This window comes from Oryzias latipes, chromosome 7, assembly GCF_002234675.1.
Source record: "Oryzias latipes chromosome 7, ASM223467v1".
NCBI lineage: Eukaryota > Metazoa > Chordata > Actinopteri > Beloniformes > Adrianichthyidae > Oryzias > Oryzias latipes.
This window is the reverse complement of record NC_019865.2, coordinates 32,355,481-32,380,614: the sequence shown is the minus strand read 5'-3', so window position 1 is coordinate 32,380,614 and position 25,134 is coordinate 32,355,481. Positions and strand designations below refer to the sequence as shown.

General features: G+C 43.2%; 1 protein-coding gene across 1 annotated transcript; it reads right to left on the bottom strand.

Annotated features, from left to right (window-relative positions):
- Positions 1–2,066: 2,066 nt before the first annotated feature.
- On the bottom strand, positions 2,067–21,214 carry LOC101159080 (suppressor of tumorigenicity 14 protein homolog). Its single transcript, XM_004086366.4, has 19 exons — positions 20,860–21,214; positions 16,874–17,036; positions 15,755–15,885; positions 14,300–14,370; positions 13,999–14,186; positions 12,537–12,572; positions 12,055–12,286; positions 10,482–10,618; positions 10,088–10,185; positions 8,882–8,982; positions 8,456–8,589; positions 8,258–8,362; positions 8,028–8,135; positions 7,835–7,951; positions 4,828–4,950; positions 4,569–4,752; positions 3,999–4,270; positions 3,675–3,811; positions 2,067–2,708 (listed from the first exon to the last, which is right to left on the bottom strand). The coding sequence occupies exons 1-19, from the start codon at positions 20,860–20,862 to the stop codon at positions 2,544–2,546; spliced, it is 2,505 nt and encodes an 834-aa protein (XP_004086414.1). The 5' UTR covers positions 20,863–21,214; the 3' UTR covers positions 2,067–2,543.
- Between the last annotated feature and the right edge of the window lie 3,920 nt (positions 21,215–25,134).

Here is a 25,134-nt window from a genome sequence, read left to right as displayed (position 1 = left end):
ACCATGACAACCCAACCATTTACAGCTGAATGACCTACAGTCTTTCAACTCTAACCCCCCATAACACAACCCAATTATTCACAGCTGAACCCATCCAGTTGTTTGATGAGCTCAGTTACTTGCTCTTGAAGCCCTTTTGTTTCCTTTTCCTGCAGCTTCAACTTGGTTTTCAGGTCCAGATTGGAGATCACCAACTCATCAAGTTGTGAATTGAGATTTTTTAATTCTTCAACTTCCCCAAAGTCATCGAGCTCATTCAAACACAGAATTTTCTGTCCTTTCTTGAGTTTGGATTGAGTAGGTTGAACTTCTTTGGTAAATTCAACCTCATGACTCTGGAAATCACCAATGACCTGTTTATGTTTGGAGATTTCTTTCTCCAAAACCTGCCCACGTTCATGCTCCACCTGGAACTCTTTTTCCATCTGTGCCAATACTGGGATGTACAGGTCCAAATCTATCTGAGCTGAACGTCTCCTCTCTTCTTCCAGATCCAGAAACATTTCCTTCTTCTGCAGTTTTTCTTTCAATGTCTCGATCTGTTTTTGGAGGTCACTCTCTGTTTCCATTTTCTTCTGAGGCTGATATACCTCTTTTTTGGTCCAATATTCCACATGTTTAGTGTTGTTTTTAGTGTAGTGATTGCTCCTCTCCGGGGCTGTCCTGAGCAAGTTCCTGTTCTCAGATGTTGACATGAAACTATACACTACTTTATTGGCATTATTGAAGACCTTTTTCTTCTTTTTGACCTCTCCGTTATTGACCTGCGTTGGAACATTGGCGTCTGTCTTTTTTGGAGACCGTTTTTCCACTCTTTCAGTCTTTTGAACGGACACCTTAGGGTTCACCTTTTTGAAATCTGTGTTCGCAGACATTGTTGGTGTTTGATACGGTGTCTTAAAGTGGGTGTTGGTGAAGACCAGACTCTGTTTTGCCTCTCCGTTCTTTGTCTGGGTTGGAACGTTGGCGGCTGTCTTTGTTGTGTGGTTGGACATCTTTGTGCTCATTTCTCACGTGCTCGTTCAGAACTGTTAGAAGCTTGAAAGCACACGTATACAAGAGTTTTCTTGGAAACCTTCTGACTTCAAATGATGTCATTGTGTGATGTCAAATGACATCTGATGACATCAGATGTCATCAGATGTCATGTCAAATGAAATCATGACATCATGACATCATGATTACATCATTCATGTTAACAGAGTCCCCTGGTTTATATTCTGGGAGCAATGACATCATTCACTAGTTCAGCTCAGTATTTATGACATCATTTAATAATGCTTTAGTTTATTTTTTTATTTATCCTATTTTAAAATTTTAATTTAAAGTCTTGTTTTATACATGTTTCTTATATTTTTTTTCTATATTCTATCTCATACATATTTTAAATAAAATGTATGTATTAAATCAAGCAGAACTATTTAGAGAAAGTGAATGTTGGCTATTTATAAAAAAAACAACTGTAAAGAAGACACTGCCTTTGAGCAGGTAATGTCCAGCGGTTTGTTAATTATTTCACTTGTGTTAAAGTGATCATCAACAATCTTCTTCCACTTCATCCACTTTCGGCTTCTCCCATCAGGGGTCGCCACAGCGAACGAGTCGCATGGTAAATTTGGCAATGTTTTACGCCGGATGCCCTTCCTGACGCAACCTTCTCAAACCGGGCTTGGAACCGGCAGAGGTGGAGAAGGGAACAGGGAGGAGCCTGGAGTCGAACCCGGGTTTCATGGACGGAAGGCGCCGCAAACCAGCACGAGCTAAACTGGCTAAAGTGATCATCAACAATAAAGGTGTTTTTATCATTAATATTGAATCAAACATAGTTAATATTTATATAGTAAACATTTGCTTATTTGGGGCAGAACTGGAGATTTCTGCTGTGGAATCTAAACCACATGAAGCCTACAGATCAGAGTCCCAGGACATTTGTGTGTTTGTCCTGCTGACACAAAGCTCAACACACCTGTGTGTTTCTGCAGCTCACTTGCAACCAGGAGCAGACGTGACCCTGACGGCGGGAGACTGGAGCCTGGCTGACCCATGGGTCATCACTGGCTTTCAACTTCTTTAGGCTGTTAGCATATTTATTAGGGACAAACAAGCAAACATCTTTCTTCAGTAAGAGGCTCATGACTCCAAACAGTTGCTCCATCTGAATGTTATGGTGATGACACCACACACACCCCCAACCTCCAAACCTGCACCTCATAGTAGTGAAAGACAAACATTCCAACAATGGGCAATGATTCACACATCACATTTTCAACTCGAGTGCAAAAATAACATCTTTGAACAAAGGAAACAACTTAATTGTCAAAAATCCCCTCATCACCTTACACCACTTTATTTTAGTCCAAACTATAGTTTTGGAGGATGATCTCTGTTAGGCCATGAATCCTAAAAATACTTTTTAAATGAATAGAACTTAATTGAAACAGTTGATCAGTGACAGTATTCTTAGTTTTTTCTTTTGTTCCTCCCAAAAGCCTTCCGTTGTCCAGGATACACAGAGTTCATATGGTAAGTCCAGCTTGGAGCTGCTACAATCCACAGTTCTCCTTTATCCAGGAGCGGAACTTGGTGACCCGGGTGTAGATGCCTGCTTTGTTCTTCTGACCGCAGCCTTCACCCCAGCTCACCACTCCAGCCAGGAAGGCCCGCTCATCCCTGTTTTTTTGGACAGTCAGGGGCCCACCAGAGTCGCCCTGGTGAGAGATCACAGTGAAAAAGAAACATCAGATGTAGTTTGGTCAGAACAGGTCCAGTCCAGGCAACGCCCCTCCAAACAACCCTGTTTAGTTTCTCCATCTTCATTGGACTGAAAAACTTCAAGAACAGAAAGTAAGTGGCTGTGAAGGAAATTGTTTTATTATTTTCATTGTTTATATGTATTTGTTTAAATGTTAACTCAGATTGACCTTTTTTAACTTTTTAGAAAACAGTTGTACGTTTGTCAATCTGGTTCTCATCCCAGCAAGGATGAGGGGGTTTTATGACACTGTCCTGAGCTGATAAGGAATATTGTTTGAACTTAGGATCCACCCAACTGGGTCATTATACGACACCCCCTAATGAACTTTTCTCTTTGTCTGGAAATTGTATCCTCCTACTTGAATTCTTAATAAAAGCACGAGGAGAGGCAGACCTTTGAGAAGAGAAGAGTGGTGGACGTCTTCTGTCACACTTGCTTTTCTCCCTCGTGCATGTGAAACGTGATTCTTGTTGTGGTCTGTTTATAATTGTGTTTTTCTTCAATGTCTAGATGAATTTATCTGACAGTGGCATAGGAAGTTACAGTACATGTAAGCTTTACACAGCATAAATCTGAGTAAGAGCGAGTTAAGGGTTTGTGAGCGAACTCTAGGCAGTAAAGAGCTTCAGTTGTTTATCATTAAATAATCGGAGTAGACACATGTTATCAGGGGAGACAGTAGCTGAGATGAATCTGAACAAAACCTAATCTGTCTGTGTGCTTAATGTCATATTTTGTTAGGAAATAATGTCATTGCTCAAAAAGTCATCATTTTAGTACTTATTGATGCCGTTTAATACTACCTTGCAGTATTTTTACTATTTTGCCTTCCTTTTTTCAATGAGTGAACCTGAAACGTAGGGACTGCTTTGACATATGGATGAATGCACATGGCCGTGGTTAAATCCGGTGTCTGTACCTGACAGGCATCCACACCTCCCTCGAGGACTCCAGCACACAGCATCCTGTCCGTGATCTGGTCCTCCATCAGGCTGCTGCACACTGTGGTGTTCACAATCCGGACGGCTGCCTTCTGCAGGAATTTTTCTCTAAACCCTGAGAGGAGAAAAGGGAAGATAAACATCCCTGTGTTTGGCTACCATGCTTTGAAACAGGACTCAGAAAAGGATTCAGTCCTTAGTTACAAAACTACCTTCACAACAAACGTCCTGTTTGGTTTTACAAAGGTTCTCCTTTCTGATCAATGAAGACACAACTATGAGTTTGTCAAGTCTCACTTTACCTCCTTCAGAGGTGGCCCCCCAGCCACTGATCCAGGCCTCTTGGCCTGCTGGGAAGTCATGGGCGGGGGAGGGCAGGCAGATGGGCCAGATGTATTGGTTGAGGCGGACGTCGGCGTCCAGCTCCATCAGGGCGATGTCGTTGTCATAGGTTTCATAGCTGAAGTCTTCGTGGGCGATGATCCGTCTCACCCTCCTCTTCACTGTCCACTCGTTGGTCTGACCCTGCACATGCAGACCCAACAGCGCCTCCCAGTGGTGGGCTTCAGAGTATCTGCATCGGATGAAACCATACTTTTACTAACCCTTTCAAAGTGTGCGGTACACAGGGATCTGCAGGTGACCACAGGGATTACATTACTCATGTAAATTAACTGAAGTGATGAAAAAAAAAATCCACTGAGCAGAGAGCAGTTTTATTGCAGTTCACTTTTGAATTTGACCTACTCTTTATGGAGGTGCATTCATGTTGTTTTACTTTTTCTCATATACTCTCCTCAGTACAGAGAACCTGTTGTTTACAGAAAACCCAGAATTTGCAAATTTGCTTTCATTTTAAACCCAGCTTTTACCTTTTGACTTGGCTGTCCTGGACACAGTGAGCGGCAGTTAGCAGCCAGCGGTTGTTCAGCACCGACGCACCGCACACATGCCCCTCCCCCTTGAAGTGAAGACTGACCTGCCAGGGCCACTCCCCCTCCTTAGACACCACGCCGCCCACAACACGGGAACTGCGGAACGGCACAATGCCGCATGCTAAAAGCAAACCAATGCTTGCATTCATGTGCACGCTGGTGCCAGTCAAAGTGTGTGTTTGTGTGTGTAACGTACAACAGTCTGCCTCGTCTGAGCCATCCTCACAGTCCTGCTCTTCATCGCACTCAGGGTTGATTTTACTGATGCAGCGACCATTTGCACAGCGGAAGGTAAACTCTGAGCAACCCAGCACCAGTGCTGCAACACACACACACATGCACATATACAGACACAAACACACAGGCATACACAGACACATTATAGGACACGTTACAAGTCATACGACTAGATCTACATGGAGCCCAGTCAGTTCATCTACAGTGGTGGACAAAATTGTTGGTACCCCTCAGTTAAAGAAAGAAAGTCCACAATGTTCACTGAAATGATTTGAAACGTTCAAAAGTAGCAATAAATTAAAATTTATTGAAAATTAAATCATCAAAATCAGCCATTACTTTTGAGTTGTTGATTAACAGAATTATTTCAAAAAACAAACTAATGAAATAGGGCTGGACAAAAATGATGGGACCTCCATAAAAGTCTGAGAACTAATTGTCCAGTGGGTCATGATGAACTCAGGTATGTCCTTTAATTGACATCACAGCTGTTTTCAAACACATAATCAGTCAGTCTGCCTATTTAAAGGGAGTCAAATAGTCATGTTGCTGTTTGGTGAAAAGGTGTGAACCACACTGAACATGGACAACAGAAAGCCAAGGAGAGAATTGTCCCAGGACATTAGAAACAAAATGATAGACAAACATCGTAAAAGTAAAGGCTATAAAACCATCTCTAAGCAGCTTGAAGTTCCTGTGACCACAGTGGGACATATTATTCAGAAGTTTAAGACCCACCGGACAGTAGCCAACCTCCCTGGACGTGGTCGGAAGAGGAAAATGGATGACAAATGGAGGAGACGGAGAGTTGGAACTGTATCCAAAGAGCCCAGAACAACCTCCAAAGACATTAAAGGTGAACTCCGAGATCAAGGTACTTCATTGTCCGATCGCACCATTCGTCTTTGTTTGAGCCAGAGTGGACTTCATGGGAGACGACCAAGGAGGACACCACTGTTGAAAGGAAATCCTAAAAAAGCCAGACTGGAATTTGCAAAAATGCATGTTGACAAACCAAAACCACAAACCACAAAGATTATCAAGGCATTCTGGGTAGAAATGTGCTGCCTAGTGTCAGAAAGCTTGGTCTCAGTCACAGGTCATGGGTCTTCCAACAGGACAACGATCCAAAACACACAGCCAAAACCCCCAAGAATGGCTCAGAGAAAAGCGTTGGACTATTCTGAAGTGGCCTTCTATGAGCCCAGATCTGAATCCCATTGAACATCAGTGGAAGGAGCTGAAACATGCTATTTGGAGAAGACACCCATCAAACCTGAGACAACTGGAGCAGTTTGCTCATGAGGAGTGGGCCAAAATACCTGTGGACAGGTGCAGAAGGCTCATTGACAAACACAGAAACCGTTTCATTGCAGTGATTGCCTCAAAGGGTTGTGCAACAAAATATTAAGTTATGGGTACCATCATTTTTGTCCAGCCCTATTTCATTAGTTTGTTTTTTTAAATAATTCTGTTAATCAACAACTCAAAAGTAATGGCTGATTTTGATGATTTAATTTTCAATACATTTTAACTTATTGTTACTTTTGAACATTTCAAGTCATTTCAGTGAGCATTGTGGACTTTCTTTCTTTAACTGAGGGGTACCAACAATTTTGTCCACCACTGTATAACCACCATCAGGGATGGGACAGATGATCAGGTCCCACCTTCCTTGTGTAAGGTATTGTTTGTGTGTGTGTGTTGGAGTGTATAGTTTTGAGACATAAGTGGTGTGTGCAGTTAAAATTGGCAGGTGGGGCGCTGAGAGGACATCTCCTGCTTGCCGGCAGTAATGTCCAAGCACCCCCCTCGCTATCAAGTGTCTTACACTTAAAAGGTGCAATTAAAACTGAGAGGGGAGGGGCCCAATTCCATGCGGAAACCGTGGGAGGGGGGTCACTGCCAACTAGCTGCCCCCCAAAGCAAATTGCAGGCTGGAGACTCCATTGCCCCAATAAGTGGTTGTAAGAGAAAGGAGGGTAAGTCAGGGACAGCTGGAAGACTCACCCCCGATTGGTGAGGCAGTCTCCCCAGCCCAGAGACCCCGTCGCAAGGAGAGCCGATCCCCCAGGCCTAACACACCCCACCCCTCAAAAGGAGAGAGGAGCCAAGAGACAGCCGGCCCCAGGGCCAACCCCTGGCCCAGCACCCAAGCGAGGGAGCTGGTCAGGCTCTGACAGGACCAAATCAGGCTGACCAGTCAGATTGCCTCAGTATACACCTCAACCTGCCAAAACCCCAAGGTCCCAAACCTATAAGACCCCTCTCCCACAGACAGCACTCTCCCCCGGAAGGGTCACACCCATGACCCCACGGCCATGGAACTTGTTGACTGGAGCAACCGCGGGCCCCAAGGGGGTTGCCCCTCCCCGTCCCTGGTCCAGATGGGCAGCCCATCCGGCACAGACAGGCCCCCCCAGACGGGCCCTCACACCAGCCCCCCAGCCCAAGCAAAAAGTCCACCCCCCTAGCTAAGCCAAACTCCCACCCAATCACGCCATCCAAACCCCCCCCACGCCCGCTCCACCCAAGTGCTGAACGAACACTACTCGTTGTGCTTGGCCAAGGAAGAATGCTGAAGAACACCATAGAAACTGTGAAGCATGGGGGTGGAAACATCATGGGTTGGGGCGATATTTATGCAAAGGGACAGGATGATCCGTATGAAAGAAGGGATGAATGGTGCCATGTATGGAGCGATTTTGGAGAAAAACTTCCTCCTTATCTTATTTTCTGCACCATTATGCAAACAAATATTTTGTTTTAAAAAATCAGACAAGATTTCCCTCAGTTCTTTTTTTCATTCTGTCTCTCACAGTTGAAGTGTTTTGATGAAAAACATTAAGGTTTCTCCTTTTTTGGAGACAACTTGGAGAGTTTGTCACCCAGTGTATTGTTAACCCCACTGTGTGTGTGTGTGTGTGTGTGTGTGTGTGTGTGCATGCATACTTATTGTTTCTTACATCGTTTACATTGGGACTCATCGGAGCCATCGCCACAGTCATTTTCTCCGTTACACTTCAGACTCTGGGAGATGCAGCGACCGCTTCTGCATAAAAAGCCCCCATCTTTACATCTGTCTGTGGAAGGACAATATCCGCAGAGTCATATGAGAACATAAGGTTTCATTTCATGAAAGTTTGCTCTGAAACCCACTGCAGTTCTCCTCATCAGTTCCGTCTCCACAGTCATTGTATCCATCACACGTCCACATCTGGGGCTTACACAAGCCGTTTTTGCACTTAATGTAAGACTTCCTGCAGACTGAGCAGATGCAGATAAAGGAAAAAAGTTACTTTGTTTGTGTCCATCATTCATTCCCAGTTCAGAATAGATGTTTCCACTGCAAACTGTGGCTCTGCAGCAGATCTTCAGGTGGGACTCACTGCAGGACATCTCATCACTGTTGTCTCCACAATCGTTCCAGCCGTCACACTGCAGAGTTGTGTTGATGCAAAGGTTGCTGCTGCAGCGGAACTGTTTGGGACAAGCTGAGGAGCAACATTGGTCAAAATACGGCAGCATCAGACAGCGCTGCAACACAGCGTCAACTCTCAGAAAAACATTTGAGGTAGATGTCTTACGATCAGACGGAATGAAAGATTCATATCTGATGAGGAAACCCTGGTCAACATAGGATGAGCCAGACTGAAACGTCACGGTGGCCTTGCTGCTTTTGATGATGATGAAACTGCTTTTTAACTTCCTGCCACAGAATCTGCAAACACACAGATGACCTCTGAGTGGGTATTGTTCCTCTCCTCCCCTGAAGACTTTCAGGAAAGTCTAAACCACAACACGCAGCAGCTGGAACTAGCTTTGACACATTTGAAAAGAAACACCTGCAAAATATGATGCATCCATCTCAGCACCTTCAAACCTGACTCTCTGAGACATCTGGGCTCCTTTAGAGTACACAGGAACCAAGGTCAACCAGAAATCCCTATCAGAAGTAAATCGTGCAGTTTTGCTGAAAAAACTGAAGAAAGACGAAACTCCATCAGTCTCACCGATCTTGGTCAACTTCCAGGTAATCATGGAGGCACTCCTCGCTTTGATTTCCCACAGCAAACTTTTCAAACTCTAACTTGATAAACCTCTCCTTTGAGACCTGAAATGAAAAAGATTTCAACTGACTCATGAAAAGTTCATTTGAAAACATGTGGAGTGAGTGTGACAGGTTATGAAATAGAGACTCCTGAGATCACATGACTTTACCTTCAAGTTATAGTTTTACTGCATTTATATTCATTTCAAATGTGTTTGAATCACCATCAGTACCGTATTTTCCGGACTATAAGTCGCCCTTCTTTTCATAGTTTGGCAAGGGGTGCGACTTATACTCCGCAGCGACTTATGTTAGAACCAAATTGAAAGAAATACATTGTTTACCCTCCTGTTATGTTCATTTGTGAGGAACAGAGATGATGTTCCTGGGTCAATTTGATGTATGAGGTATGTTAAGTGACTCAGAGAATCAGCAAACTTTTTTTTACAGTAAGATCTTGAAGGCTAACAACATAATATTCTATTTTCCAATGATTTCATAGATTCAGAAATGCAATAAAAATGACAACTGTTTCTACAAACACAGGATGAAAACAGAGTATTAGTTGGACAATGATGCTTCATGAAAAGAATAAATAAATAGGTATGAGAAAGAATTACTGTGAAATTATGAGATAAACAGTCTGCTATGATTGTGTCATATGAGTTTGTGCAAGTTATTAGTTCTTGGTCTCAGATTTTGTTAAATAAATTTCCCGTCAAAATGCGACTTATAGTCCAGTGTGACTTATCTGTGTTTTTTTCTACTTCATAATGCATTTTTGGGCTGGTGCGACTTATACTCCGGAGCGACTTATAGTCCGGAAAATACGGTACTAATAATCACAGCCTTTATTTTACCAGGAGTATTTCTTTAAGACGTAATCTCTGAGCAAATGAGTGCAGATAAATGAAACCCAGTTACATTTTTATGAGTAATTCCTTAGATAATAGCTTTAAGATCTTCTGTTTCACCAAAGCAGAATGGACAAGAACGAGAAAATAAATTCACACATCTTGAGGAAGCAGAAACCTGGTTTAATCCCTTTACTTTTGTAATAAAGATAAATTGCTCTTTAGTCATTCTGGTTCCTAGTCATATGAGCACATGGACTCTGTAGTGAAGGAACATGCTAACTCTCTCTGCAGCGTTAGCATGTGGGCGTTACCTGAATGTCCCATTGGCATGATGCCTTTGGTGGGTAGTTGGAGGGGAAGAACGGAGAAGAGAACGAGCTTTTCTCTCCTAACAGTCTTCCTCCACATTCTTAAAAAAAACAAGAACAGATTAATCAGAAACCATGTTCACTCAGCGCCTCAGAGGCTTCACCCACACCCAAAACAGAAGACACAGGTGCTGCAAGGCAAACAGAGGATTCATGGGATAGGAAAGGGAATCATTACGTCAGCTCATTTGCAAACCATTGGTCAGTTTTTTGTCTCTGAGTTCATCTCCACAGAACATTAAACAACTTAGGGAAAAATCCAAATGTTCTGTTTAACACCACCTGGAGGTTTGGGCTCAAAGTGAACTCCTGTGTGCAGCTGTTAACAGCAGCTCACCTCCACTATCCAGAGGAACCTGGGAGTAGAAGGCTCTGAAACCAGGGAAGTTCTTCTCCTGGTTGGTGACCAGCGTCAACAGCATGACGTTCCCAGATGACAGGAAGGTCAAGGATTCCTGAGGGTATCCACACTGTCTGCAGGAAGACAGGAAGAAAAGGTCAGCTGTCAGGGGCACGTTGGAAATGACAGGATTTGTTTTTATCCTCATCACGAAAGAAGGAGATGGAAGTAAGACAGAAACTGATCTGAAAGAAGAAGCGTGGTTCGCAGCGTGACCTGCAGCAGAATGTGTTCACAAAATGTGCATCACTGCTGATGCCCCGCCCATCCAGCTGTCAGTCGTGCTCTTCCTCCTCTCCTCACTAGTGAACTGAGGAATTCTACAACAAGGGTCTACTGAGTGTCAGGAGTCTGAAATGAGTAAACAACACTTCCTTTCCTTAATGCTGGATGTCAGAGAAGACATCTGGCTTTCTTCACAAGAGGGATTTCTTAGTATTACAAGTTAGAGAAACTTGCACAAGGATCATTTTCCAAAGCATTACAGACAAGCTGACTGTGTTACTGATTTCAGGGAGTTGACACTTTTACAGTCAGAGTTTAATTGTCATATAATCTTGTAAACCTAGGGCTGTGTGGAAGGTTGGGCTTGTTGCTCGTCATGGTGAATCTTTATTGTTCTCTTTCAGATGCCTATGCCATCAGCATTGTTTACAACAGCAGTCCCTAAATCCAGGCCTCGAGGGCCGGTGTCCTGCTGGTTTTCCAGAAATCTAGCCTTCTTTGCTGCTGATTACCTGAATCAGGTGTGTTTTTTGGCAGGTTGGTTGGAAAACATGCAGGACACCGGCCCTCGAGGCCTGTAGAGGGCCGGCTGAGACAAAACAGAGGCTGAACAAAGTTGTGTTAATAGTGTGTTGCTGCAGCGTCTTTGCAATCACATTTGACCTTTTTCCAACCAAGAACCATAGCCTCAGCCCTGGACATACTGAGTCTAATCCCAGCTGCTTTCCACTCAGCTGCAAACTGCTGAAGGAGCTGGAGGTCATGGTGCCAGGAAGTCAATAGGCCAAAAGTGTAAAGCTCCCACTGCCTACCACTTTTGCCACGTCTCCTACTGCTGTCCATCAAAATTATGACCGGAATTTACAAATTCAGGTCAAAATACCAGCAATGGGTCAATCTTCCAGGACTTTCCCAATAATAGTTCCCTTTTTTCTATCACTTTCACACTATTAGAAGAGCAAACAATGGATCGAACTGCCTAAAAGCTTTACGCAGTCCCAATAGATAGTCACTTGAAGACACCATGGCTTATCACAAAAAACAAAGAGGAAAGACTCTCTTCCTATTAGTCCTCTGACTCTCATTTACAAGGCTCTGGCTGTTTTTTAGGATACAGTCTCTCTGTTTGGTGACAAGTCCATTTACACTAATTAAGGAAAAACAGTGACTCCCTGAAGAAGAGGGGCGAAGAAAGGATTTTCATCATATTAGGGGAAGAGGTCAAGTGGATAATTGTTCCACATGAGGAAGAGGTGGAGAGTCATATGTGGGCCTTCATTCTCACTCTGTCAAGGCGCATAGCTCGATGGGCACCAAAGAATCATAGATCTTCAGGAAGTCGTGCTGACAGTCATCCTCCAGGATCAGAGTGTGAAAGTCCAGCTTGACTCTGTGCCGTGGGTCGGCCTGGAGAAGCCACTGCTGGCTAAGGTTTGAAGGGTATGGAGTGTCCGGGAAGCCCGGAGACTGGAGGAGGCCCCCCTCCCCCGTGATATGGATCTTGGTGGTGGCTTTCTCTGAAACGATGAGACGTCATCAAAAAGTCAATCTGTTGTTTCAAGAAATGAGTGACATAAGTCAGAAGAAGACCTCAAGTTTTAGTAGAGTGCAGCTGAATAAATCCCAATTTTGAGTAAGTTTAAGTAAACTTTATTGACATAATAAATATACTTATCATGTATCAAACATTAGTGGGTATTTGCATGCACATATTTATGTACTTTACCTTAAATAAACAAATGCAAAAAGAATCTGAGCATGTCTCACCCGACACCAAGGCTCTGCCCATGCGTGGATCCAGAGCTGCCAACACAAAGACCACACTTTGACAAAGAAGACACTTTCAAGCCTCTACAACATGGCAAACACAAACATCTGAATCAGGTTCAGTCCCACGCCCATCCTTCATCACAAGCACATCCTGAAAGTCCACTCCAGCTCTGATGGTCAGGGTTTGTCTGTGCTGCAACACTGCCACCTGCTGGTCACTTACTGCCTCCCTTCTGCTCAGCAGACACTTGCAGGCCAGCGGGGACGCTCATGACCTGAGAGCAGAACACCTCCCACAGCTTCGTTTGCTAGCATCCTCTATAACTCTGAGCTAAACCATGTTCCTCATCTTTAAACTGTTTGACCTCCATTGGGGATTAGAGATACAGTCAGACAGAACTGTGAGCAGCCGCCTGGAGAAAACCTCCAGAACCTCTTGCTTCTTTAGCTGTTTTCATTACAGCACCACCCACTCTGTAAATGTGCTTTTGTGAATCAGGCCATTGGTGCAAACTATTTAAAGATTTGTATTACAAATCGGTCTGAAGTATAAACTGACCCCAAGTCTTTTTTGTCCAACAGGCTCCTCCTAATTATAATCAGCATGTCCTTGTCCATCACCGATCATCTGGATTCTTGATCCAAAGTTAACATGAGGCTCCACTTGAGAGTTTTTTTCCTCACACTTTAGTCTAAATAGATCATTACGCAACGTTGTCTTCACCTGAATGTGAGAAAGTTGTGTTTGACCCTAAACTGCTCTCAGATTCTGTGTGAAGCTTTTTTTTTATCGTAGATCTTTCTTTTCTCCAAAAGGCTGTTGAGCCTCAAGAACTTCTCACATCAGGTATTGTAAGCTGCTGTGTGTTGGCACTAACCGGTCTACTACCAACAGCCCCGACTGGAGCAAAATGCTTCCGGGGTGTTAACAGAGACACATTATTGTTGTTTTTTTTGGTGCGCAATTTGGCCTAAACCATTAGATGTTGATATTTTGCTATGTTTGATGCAATGAGTGGCTTCTTCAGAACTTTTTTGGATGGCATTTAACACTTAAAAGGGATTCTTCTATCAATTTTATTTGATGAAAAACATTTGTTTTCCTCATTTAGTTTGACTAATTGAGCTGCAGTCATCCAGACTGTTTCTGTTTGTGATCATCAGGGGCCAGAGGAGTGAACAGAGAAAACACCAGGGTGTGTTGAACCACACAGGGACTTTGTTTCATTCTTCATAAAAGCTTGCAGCTATGATTCACCTGGACACGCCCATCTTTAACCCGACACACCTGCCTGAGCGAACTAAGGAATGCGGCTCAGTAAGAACAAGAGTGGAGAGCTGCACTATTTAGAGAACATGCCGGCCTACTTAAAGCCTGAACCTGAGCAGCTAGGAGCGGTTCAAACCCTCATGGCTGAAGCCTGCTGCTTCAGATGACATGCACATGCAACATTCCCACCTCCAGACAGGATGTGGCTGATGCTCATAGAGCTTTTGGGATGGAACGTCATCCTCCCCTTTACTTCCAGCATCTTGTCTTCGGAGGGCTCCAGAGTCTTGATGGCCTCATCCAGGGAGGCCTGCTTGGACACAGGAAGCTCGAACTCAGAGTGGTAGTACGCCACAATGCCATTGTCATCTCCATCACTGCAACCCTCCAAAAAAGGAGAGGAATCACGTTAGCGTTTCACAAAAGAATGCTCTGAGAAGATCAGAGCATGCCAGCTGGATCAGGTGTATAAAGAAAATAGGAATCCCACCTGAAGGCCTGGATCCTGGATGTTCTGAGGTACTGGTTCAGCACAGAGTAACTAGAGTACAGGAGTTTCAGCTGAAATCCAGAACATCAAACACACCATGGTTCATTTCAATCTTCATTTGGGTTTTTATACAAACTGTGAAACACATCACGCCAGCTGAACCGGCAAAGGCTCGTAACAAATAGTCCACTTTTTGTGAAAAAAGCCATCCAAACCAAAAAGACAACAAGAATAAACTTCTAAAAACTGGTTGAATATTAATGTCTTTTGTAAGTGACCTTGGTATAAGCGGGTTTGAAGTGTGCATTATCAGAAATGAACACACTCCACTTTCCTGGTGGACCGTTCAAGCTTCCACGGCGTGCGTACATTTCTGATAATGCACACTTCCTCAGCCATTAACCCTTACACCATTCTTCTTCTGTCTCTTTTGGCTTTTCCCATCAGGGGTCGCCACAGCGAAACAACCTCTCTTTCAAGGATGAGTCGCATGGTTAACTTGGCAATGTTTTACGCCGGATGCCATTCCTGATGCAACCCTCTCAATTTATCGGGGCTTGGGACCGGCACAGAAGCAGAGAAGGGAATAGGGAGCAGCCCGGATTTGAACCCTGGTTTCACGGACGGAAGGCGCCGCAAACCAGCACGAGCTAAACTGGCTCCATCAACCCTTACACGATTAATGAAGTAAAAGCAATAAAATAATGACATTTACGACACAAAAAGGTATTCAGTCTGCATTAACAATGGTAAATCTGTTGAATGGTAAGTAGAACTTCTTAAAGACCCCCTCAGAAGAAAATCATGCTTTGGTGTTTCTAACATGTTCTTGTTATATTTTTCTCACGTGCAATTTGAAAAAGCTTGTAATTTTCCATAGAAGCTATAATCAGCGGGCCACAACCTCCCTGCTCCGCTCCATTCTGATGCATCCACTTACAAACCTCTTTGTTTGCCTCGTCTGAGCTGGAATCTGGATCAAACCTGTACGGCTGGACAGCAACGATATTGCTCGTCATTTTACTTGCACAGCTAATGTTAGGTTGGGGGTGTGAGGAGCTGTAAGCTAGTGGGAGAAGAGTGTAAACAAAGGAATCATGGGAATTTGTCCCAGGCTAACAATCCCGCCCAAAACTCAGAGTAGAATTTTTAATGAACTCTATGTCCAAGTACAGAGTTCTTTTGGACTTTGGCTAAAAACGACATAATCCTAATGAAAAGACCACTGGGAACACTTTCAAAATAGATCAAAAGATGATCGGAGTGGGACTTTAACAATTTAAAATGATATAAAAACAGTGTTTCTAGAATTCAAATAAAAATAGAAACAAATACAACCAACATGTGATCTAATTGAAAGCGTTCCCTAGAAAGTAAGAGCAAAGTTTAACCTGAGGTCACAGAGGGAGCTAAAGTTACAAAAGGGAACTCCCATGATGCTTAGTAAGAACTTGCCTCCTTCACGACCAGACTGGCCATCTTCTGGAACTCTGAACTTCTGGGATCCTCATACTCAGTCTTGAACAACACATCTTTGATTGCGATGGAGCCGACGTAAACCCGCTGCACTCTGATGTCCCGGCGCACTGAAGACAGACGCACAACACGCAACACACAGTCAGAGCATCCAGCAATTCAAACGATGCACACACACACACGGCTGTGCACACACACACACGTCCTCTGCTGTGCTCTTGTGTGCGTGGGATGCATGACGCTGCAGAAAAAAGGAAAGCAGCTGAAGCTCAGAGTTCATGTGAGGAGCAGAAACTTCTTCTCCATCGTATATTTAAACTAAATCAAAAAACAAATTTAATATTATCTCACATCTGAGGGGTTTGGATCCAGTTGAGCCCTGGGAACCTCGTTGGGTTTGTTGAAATTGCTTTGAGTCTTTTTACTTGTTTAAACAATTCTTTTTCTAATTGTGTCCAGTTCTATCCTCCCCGCAAGGATTTCCAGTCAAGTTCAGAATCCATTTCCATCTTAAACTTAAAAGGACCTGAAAGGACACGCCCATGAGAAGAATCTTAATTACATGTTCCTCTGGCAGTGGCCTCTGGTCTTTGGGTCAAAACCATTTCTAGAACCTATTAAACATATCTTTTGTAGTCTGTAACTTCTATGCTCTAACCCTTAAGCTTTAGTCTATCTTCTTATATTGCTTTTACCTTTGCAGTTCCTTCATGTTTACCTGAAGGACTCTGTGATATTATCCCTGATAACATCACAAACACCTAAAAGTTACTCAACTGTTTCATTGGGAGTATTCTGACATTTCTCTAAACTCTGGGATTTTCCTGAGTTGACATAAGTAGTGTTTTTTGGAACCATGCCAGGGATGACGAGTAAAGCAAAGACAAAAATGAGAACAATGCAGTGACACTGGCATATCTGTATGAGTAGAGCCAGATAAACGAGTGTCAGTGAAACTCTCAGAGAAATGAAATGTGCTGGAGGCTCAAAACAGAAACATGACTGACTGCAGTTCATCTTCTCACTGTGGAAATGTGTTTTTTATCACAGCTGCTGCTGCTGTGCACGTCTGACAGAAGAGTCACTGAAGCAGCTTACGGTGGAAATGCCAAACCAGCAGTCCGGTCACCAGAGCCAGAACGGCGGCACACACCACCAGGCCCACAATCAACGACACTTTCCTGGTCCTGCCAGATATCTTCTCCACTCGCGTCTTGTCTGGAGCTTCCAATAAATGGTCTACCTGGTTCAAGTGTTTATCCTGCAGAGATCAGAGGAGGACAGCAGATCATTTGTTTTGTAGAGAAAAGTTCCAGTTTCAGTGAAATGAAAAGATTCTATCCGATCCCTCCATCGTGAGGCAATGCTTCTGGTTTTCAGGTTTTTCCCTCTTCGATTTTCATTTTTCCAAAAAGGACACCAATACCAAAGCAGTGGGCTGTTGATGTTCCTGTGAAGGAAGCTTAGAAGAGCTGAGAACGTTTGGAATGAACAGGAAAATTGTGCGGGTTCATGTGGTGACATTTGAAGGTTGGAACATACTGACACCCTCGACCCGGCAGAGGCCTGGATTTTAGAGAGAGTAACTGTCTTCTTTGATTATGAACAATGAAGTATGCCTGACTGAAAATGACTGAGTGGATCTGAGTTTCTGTGCATGAGCACCTCTGACGCACGCTGCCTCACACCCAACATTAGCCTTTAACTGGTCTGTGCAGTTCTCATTCAGACATCTGTTCAGCAGGATATGGCCTCAGCTGTGATCGAAACTGCCCTGTGGATCAGCGTCTGCACACAACCCCAGTCAACAGGGTGCACTCCTTTCAGTACTCAGGAACAATTATCAACTACATGGAAGAGAAAATGATGACTTCAGTCCAACACTAGATCTTCCTCACATTCATCAGACTGTAGTCAAATCATGTCAGCTGCAGGAAGTGAACCCAATCCAAGCAGAGAAAGACGGAGGAGAAGCTGGAGTTCAGTGTGTTGATGGTTGTTAACATTCATGTCTATCTTTCAAAGCAACGTGTTCACAGTCGTCTAATGTGTCTACAGAGCTGTGTTTGGTCCTTTTGGGTCATTTTATCTGCTCACAGTTATTATTTAGACCGAGAAAAGCAGTTAACCCTTGTGCTATCCTATGGGGTCCAGATGACCCCCCCCCCCCCTTACATTGGGGTGTTCTCCCTACCATGACAAAGGTGGATAAAGGGGGAAAGATTTCATGTAATCCATGGACACCAGTGAAGATCACAAATCATTGAAGAAAAAAGGTTCAAAGCACTGTCTAGTGGGTCTAGATGACCCACTAGACAGCATAAGGGTTAATGACATCAATGTGGTGATTCAGAACAATAAGCGATAAAGGATAGCGACGGTACGCCAGCCTGTTACTAAATTAGATATCAGATCAAATGAAAATGTTGTTCTAAATGCTTCAACTGTTTTGATTTTCAACTGAGTTTTACATTAAGTACTTTTGTAGGTTTGAAAGGCTGCGTCGAATAGCTATTTATTATTTTTACATCTTTTCATGGCTTTTTCTAAGCTTAAAGCATTTGTTTGCTTTTGACAGCTTTTAAAAAGGTTTTGGTGGCTTTGAAAAGCAACTACCCCGGCAGCAGCAGTACAGCAGCAGCAGCAGCAGCAGCAGCAGCAGCAGCAGTACAGCAGCAGCAGCAGCAGCAGCAGTACAGCAGCAGCAGCAGCAGCAGTAGTACAGCAGCAACAGCAGCAGCAGCAGCAGCAGCAGTAGTACAGCAGCAGCAGCAGCAGTACAGCAGCAGCAGCAGCAGTACAGCAGCAGCAGCATCACCAGCAGCACAGCAGCAGTACAGCAGCAGCAGCATCACCAGCAGCACAGCAGCAGCAGGAGAAGCAGCAGCACCAGCAGCAGCACAGCAGCACCAGCAGCAGCAGCAGAAGCAGCAGCAGCAGCAGCACAGCACCAGGAGCACAGCAGCAGAAGTAGCAGCAGCACAGTAGCAGCAGCAGCAGCAGCAGCAGCAGCAGCAGCAGGAGCACAGCAGTAGGAGCAGCAGCAGCTCCAGGGGCAGCAGCAGCACAGCAGTACAGCAGCAGCAGCAGCACGGAAGCAGCACCAGCAGCAGTAGCAGCAGCACAGCAGCAGCAGGAGAAGCAGCAGCAGCAGTAGCAGTACAGCAGCAGCAGCAGCACGGTAGCAGCACCAGCAGCAGTAGCAGCAGCACAGCAGCAGCAGGAGAAGCAGCAGCAGCAGTAGCAGTACAGCAGCAGCAGCAGCAGAAGTAGCAGCACAGCAGCAGCAGGAGAAGCAGCAGCATTACAGCAGCAGCAGCAGAATCAGCAGCAGCACCAGCAGCAACAGCAGCAGCACAAGAGCAGCAGCACCAGCAGCACAGCAGAAGCAGCAGCAGCACAGAAGCAACAGCAGCAGCACAGCAGCAGCAGGAGAGGCAGCAGCACAGCAGCAGCAGAAGCAGCAGAAGCACAGTAGCAGCAGCAGCACGTAACTGAAATAGAGCGACAGGTGCAACAAGAAGACTAGAAGAGACACCAGCAACACAAAAATGTACAGAAATGAGAAAGAGAAGCAAAATCCTGAACCATTTCACTTTAAGTGATATTCCAAAAGGTCTGCAGGAAAACAATTCCATCTAGAACCAGAACCAACCTGCACCTGAGATAACCTCCTCCAAAACAGAGCACATCATCACTGACTGAAGAAACCAGACCAGCTTCACAAACATGAGTTTGCAGTATGACTGCCAGAAAAACATCTTTTTGGTTCCACTTATTATCTGAAATATTAAAAATATGTTTTTATAAATGCTATCAACTTTTAAGTATAAAAATTAAAATATAGATACATTATTAATCAGCTCAGAAATACATGTGAGAACTCCAGTTCAGAAATATTCCTCAGTAAGGAAGTCTTTGAAATATTGTTCATTTTTTTCACAAAGTCTGGAAAAAGATGATAAAGCTTTGTTTCACTTTCAGTTTAATGGGTAGGTAAAGCTCCTCATACTCATGACGTTTTCCTGCATTTTTCTTCATCTTTATCATATTTAGGATTCACACTGAGCGTTCTTTGGGTTCTACTTTCAATCTCATGACTTCATTTAAGCAGGAACATGCTTGCATGTCCCGTTTTTACAGTCCATCTGGTCCCTGTGATATAGAATTTGAATTGTCAATTGAGAATCTGGTTAAATTATAGGAGAAATAAAATGGACTATTAATACATTCTAATGTCTAAACTAACTTTGCTGGCCTAATAAAATCAATACTAAGTATTTAATGGGGAACTCATGTCAACAAATAAGGCAGAACACTAACAGAAAATGAAAAGAACGGATGTTTTTTTGTGAATAATATTATTTTTTTTAACTAAAAAAACTTTGTTTTATCCTAAAAAACAAACAAACTAATCATGGATTTGATCTTGGAAGGATTGATTCTGACTACATTCTTAATTTTTTTTTATTTCTTTTTTTAAAACAAGCGTGACACAATAACAGACATGCAGTGGAGTAATCACACCCGGTTTTGCTGGATTAGACTGTCAGACTTCAAATAAAAAGACAGAGGGTGGACAGATGGCTGACACTAGCAGAGAGCTAAATCAGAACCATAGATTCATCCGAACAAGAACTTAGCAGAACATGAACTCATCAGCGTCATGGATCCATCAATACATGAACTCACAAACCTACAGAACACCAGAGGGGAGAAAAGCCCACTCATTTTTGTTTTTAACCCATCAAAACTACAATTCCCAGAGCCCCGCCCCCTCACATTAGGTATCCTGGAAAAGCCCCAAATATCCCCTGTAGAAAACTAAAGGAGTTGATTCAGTAGTATGCAGCGGTTGGGAGACATGTAGGTGCTTAAAGACCTACAGGGTCAGAGGTTAGAACAGGAACTCAACAGATCATGAAGCAGATCCTGGTGGTTGGGACTGCTGAGGATGGAGCTCAGGAGCTTCACCAAAAGCAGAGAAGTCCAGTCATGATCAACAGGTGTACCTTTTAAAATCTGACAATAAGTCGAGCAGCACCCTCACAGGTGAAACGATGACGTCACGGTGCCAAACTCACCATTGTTGGAAATCGGTTATGGCCAGCAGGTTGTTTGGCTCCTCGCACGACCGACGGTCCGGGTCCTCCCGAGCTCGATCGAGATCAGCGGTCTGTTTACTTCGTGACGTCAGCGCCTGCGCTGCGGCAGGTGCGATGTGCAGGTGAGGTGTTACGTGGATTGTCAATAAAGTCTGGAGGAAAAAAAAAGGGCGGGTGAGGCGCGACTGGACGGCCAGCTCAGGTGTTGAGCACCTGTCCGTCTGTGTCGGGCTCAGCCCGTTCAAGGTCCGTTCAAAAGAAAAGTGAGATCCTTCTAGAGGAAAGAGGCGGAAATCTGTCTGCCTCTGGTGGCCTGAACGAGTTCTGAGATGACAGAAAAAAAAAAAAAAAAAAGATCATTATCCAGTGGCGGACCTAGCAGTTTGGTATGGAGTTATTTCAGTCTCAATAATCAGAAATGCACACAACCGGTTTTACAAATGCACACGCTCCGATTCACAAATGTCATTTTATGCAAACGTGAAAAATAAATTCGGAAATACACACCCTGTGTTTCACAAACACACACATTGTGTTTCACAAATGCACACTAAATGTTTCAAAAATGCACAATAAGTGTTTCTCACAAATGTGCACACTGTTTTTCACAAAAACATTTTAGAAATTCACAATAAATGTATCAGAAATGCACAGTAAGTGCTTCACAAACGTGATTTTTAGGTACACATGTGATGTGAACTCACAGATCATTCGAATTGCAGACTGTGCATTCAAAATCCCGTTCTCGTTTGTGAATCTCCCCGTGTGTGTGAGAGATTTTTCTACGGTGAATATTGAGACTCATCTGACGGAGCGGGTCGACTAATGTCACCATTGGCTAGGGAATCTGTCAATCAAACTCATCGGGAAAGCAGGCGGGTTCGCTTTTAGCCAATCGAATGGCCCCTTACACTCCTCACTTTCAAAGTGACGAGGGAGGGAGCTGTTCAGCACAGCAGTTGGGAGGACGCGGGCGGCAAACATGGCGGAGAGGTCTTCTGAACGGGATCAGTCTCAGCCCGTAAGTAATGCATTTATTTGATTATTATTCCCTCGTTGTACGTCCTGTAATGTTATTGAATACTAAGTTGAAGCGGTCTCCTTAGCCAAGTGACATGTGTGAATGCTTTATGAACACTGCAGCCGAGTCGTTTGCAGAGTACCCCCACCGCAAATTAGCTTAGCTTAGCCTGTGCGGTCATATTTTTTATGAAAGCGGGGAAGGACTTATGATGGTTTTGTCAAGTTTTATACTTGGCATACCAGCTCTCCACACAACACGAGTAACTACAACCAACCAGGGGCCTCGAAACTAGCCGGCTTTCGACTCAAATTGTGTCTGCCTGCCCTGTGTGAGGGAAGTTTAAGCTAGCGCGTCGGTTCAAGCTAGATATACAGCCAATCTGTAGGTTCTTGACATGATTCATATGGAACTAAGGGGAAAACATGCCGGATTTACAGCAGCACAGAAAGTTTAATAAAAAGTATTGATTTGGAGACGGGGATTTGTTTAAACACTGATGCTAGGCTAACTAGCTAGTAAGTTAGTTGTTCCGTGTGCTGCCTTTATGTAAACGCGATCCGGGTTAAAGTTAGACACAGTCTTTTCACAACCCAGACTTTAAGACGGGGTGGATATGTGCAACAAAGTTAATTCATATGACATTCATGAAAACGGCATTTTTGAAATATAACAGACGTGAATCCACTGTTGAATGAAAGAAGCCTCATTAAGTTTCTAACGTTAGAACCTGTATTGTGCTGAAAAGCCCTGTGAGATTGTGTCAGAGTGACAGCCACTAAAATCCCCGTATCTTTACTTCCAATGACGTAATGACAAGAATCCCAAACATTTTTTTTAGTCTGTTTTGTAGTCGATAAGTAGTCACAGAAAGGGCGGATGGGAGAAATCAGCTGTCAACAGTGATTTGAGTAGAAGTTACTGTAAATATTACACACAGGCTTCCTGTGATCAGTGTCTAGTCTCTGATTTTTTTTTTTTTTAAAGCTGTTCTTTACTACAAGCTCAAGCTATCATAGCAAGAGTGTTTTAAAAAATTCCCCCTTCTAATATTTGAAAATTATGTAATTTAATCTCAGACAGCTAAATGATCTAATCCATGTTTGTCGTGTTTTTATTTATTCTCTAGGATTTACTGAAGTGTGACATCCTAAATACCTTTCTATTCTATTCTATTTCATATTTTATCATCCTATTGTATTACTGTTTTACCTATCAATTGGGAATTTAGCATTTTTGCCCCTGTAAATATATGTCAGTTGAAAGTATTTGTACTTGTATTCCATGTATCCTGTACCTGAAGATGGCAGACAACAACTGTGCAGACACCCACTTGGCCTTCTTCAGTGACGCTGTGAACGTTTATGGCTTACCTCTGAGGTATTCATGTTATTCATAAAGAAATATTTCATTCACATATCAGGCAGTATAAGTACTTGGTTATTTGTACAAAAATAAAACAACTTTTTTTAGACTCCTCTGAAAACAAAGGCAACTCTAAAACTCTTTCCCCTCATGAATAACATTTTACCCCCCCTTAACAGTCTCTCTCACCTCATTTTTTTCCCAGAGATACATGTAACCCACTCCTGCAATTTATCTAACCTAGAAATTCTACTTATTGGCATCATACATAAGAACATTACATTTTAAATTGATGTGTACCGTATTGGCGATGCATTTGTAATTATGTGTTTGAGACATGATTTTCATGTTATTGTCAGGGTGAGAGGAGATCACGGAGGAGAACATGCGGGCATAGCTGAGTTAATGCTCACAGTACGTACAACTGACACAAACAGCTTTGTTGCAGCAAAAGTGTACACACAATCAACGGTGAGTTGAACCTAGTTTTAGACGCTTTAATATATACATAAAAGTGAATGATGTATTAAAAATAAATCTGACAATATAATATTTCTTTTTGCTTTTTTCCAAATACAGGATTGAGCCCCTCTGGTGTGATGTCTTCATGAGTGTTACTGGTTTATATTACAACATCCTGGACTCTCCTGAGGACCAAAACTTGCTCAATATCAGTAACATCACGTATTCTGCTGCCACTATATTTTCCTACCACGCATTCAGGCCAGTTTGGATGTGTTTAGTGACGCGTGGGACAGCCATCCAATCAGGACGGAGCAAAGCATGACACCAAATCAGCTGTGGCAGTTGGGCTTGACCCAGAACCCTGTTTCTGATCCCCGGGTAAGTGCTTTATTTCAGTGTTTTTCAACCTTTGTTCACTTGTTCCACGGTCCGACACCGGAATCTGTGGAAAGTTACACCGCTAAAGACAAGCTTTAGCTGGTATTTTTGTTAGAACTGAGCGACTTTATCAGCAGAATTAAGAACAAGGAAGTGAAGACTTTAAGCACTTCTGATTGGTCAGACTGATGACATGTGTTTAACTCTTCAAGAATGATTGGCGGAGACAGTTAAAGGGGCGCGACTTTTCCTTACACAGTTATAGCTGCAGCTAAATCACGGTACCGTCAACCTTATCAAAATGTATTTTATAGAATTAAATAAACACAAAGAAAAAGTCATTTTAAGATCTTTCATATTCCTAACTACTCAGTGTTTTATCAGGGCCTGTTTGGATTAACAAAGAGCTGATTTCCTGGAGATGGGAAATGTTTTTAGATCAGTGAAGTAGGGCAATTCCCCACGGCACACTTGACCATCTCCCACGGCACACTAGTGTGCCGCGGCACACACACTGGTTGAAAAACCCTGCTTTATTCAATCTCACTGTACTGGACAACTGATTTGTGTGCAGTTCGACTTAAGTGGAAAGTATCAAGAACAGTATAATGAAATCACAATGACTACAAGGAATTTTCATCAAAAATGAATGAAAAGTATTATTGTTGTGTGGTGCAAACTATTTCCCTAAATTGTTTGGTTTTTAAATCAAGTAGGAAGAATAGCACATCTGCAAGTTCAAAATGCATCACAATGCATGGCATTATGAGCTATCAGATGTACTAATGTCACTACTTTGTTAAGGTTCACTTATTTGCAAATTATAAACAGTTATGGAGATATGAGGTCTGCCTGCCAGCAACAATATAAGTTATTATTAGTCGGTCACTGTTCCTACATAATCTAAAACATTAAAAAAAACAGTGCTGTTCATAAACAGTATTTTTTTTTTTTTTGTCAGGGTATGCTGGTTCCAGAGATTGAATGGGAGGAGAGTGGATCCATGACTGAACCTCATCCTGGGA

Excerpts from the sequence above, each read along its gene's own strand:
- LOC101159080 (XM_004086366.4), bottom strand. Across the intron at positions 14,371-15,754 it reads CCAGTCTGGTCGTGAAGGAG|CTGAAACTCCTGTACTCTAG; the intron begins GCAAGTTCTTAC and ends TCTGGATTTCAG. Across the intron at positions 7,952-8,027 it reads AACTGATGAGGAGAACTGCA|ACAGATGTAAAGATGGGGGC; the intron begins GTGGGTTTCAGA and ends GTCCTTCCACAG.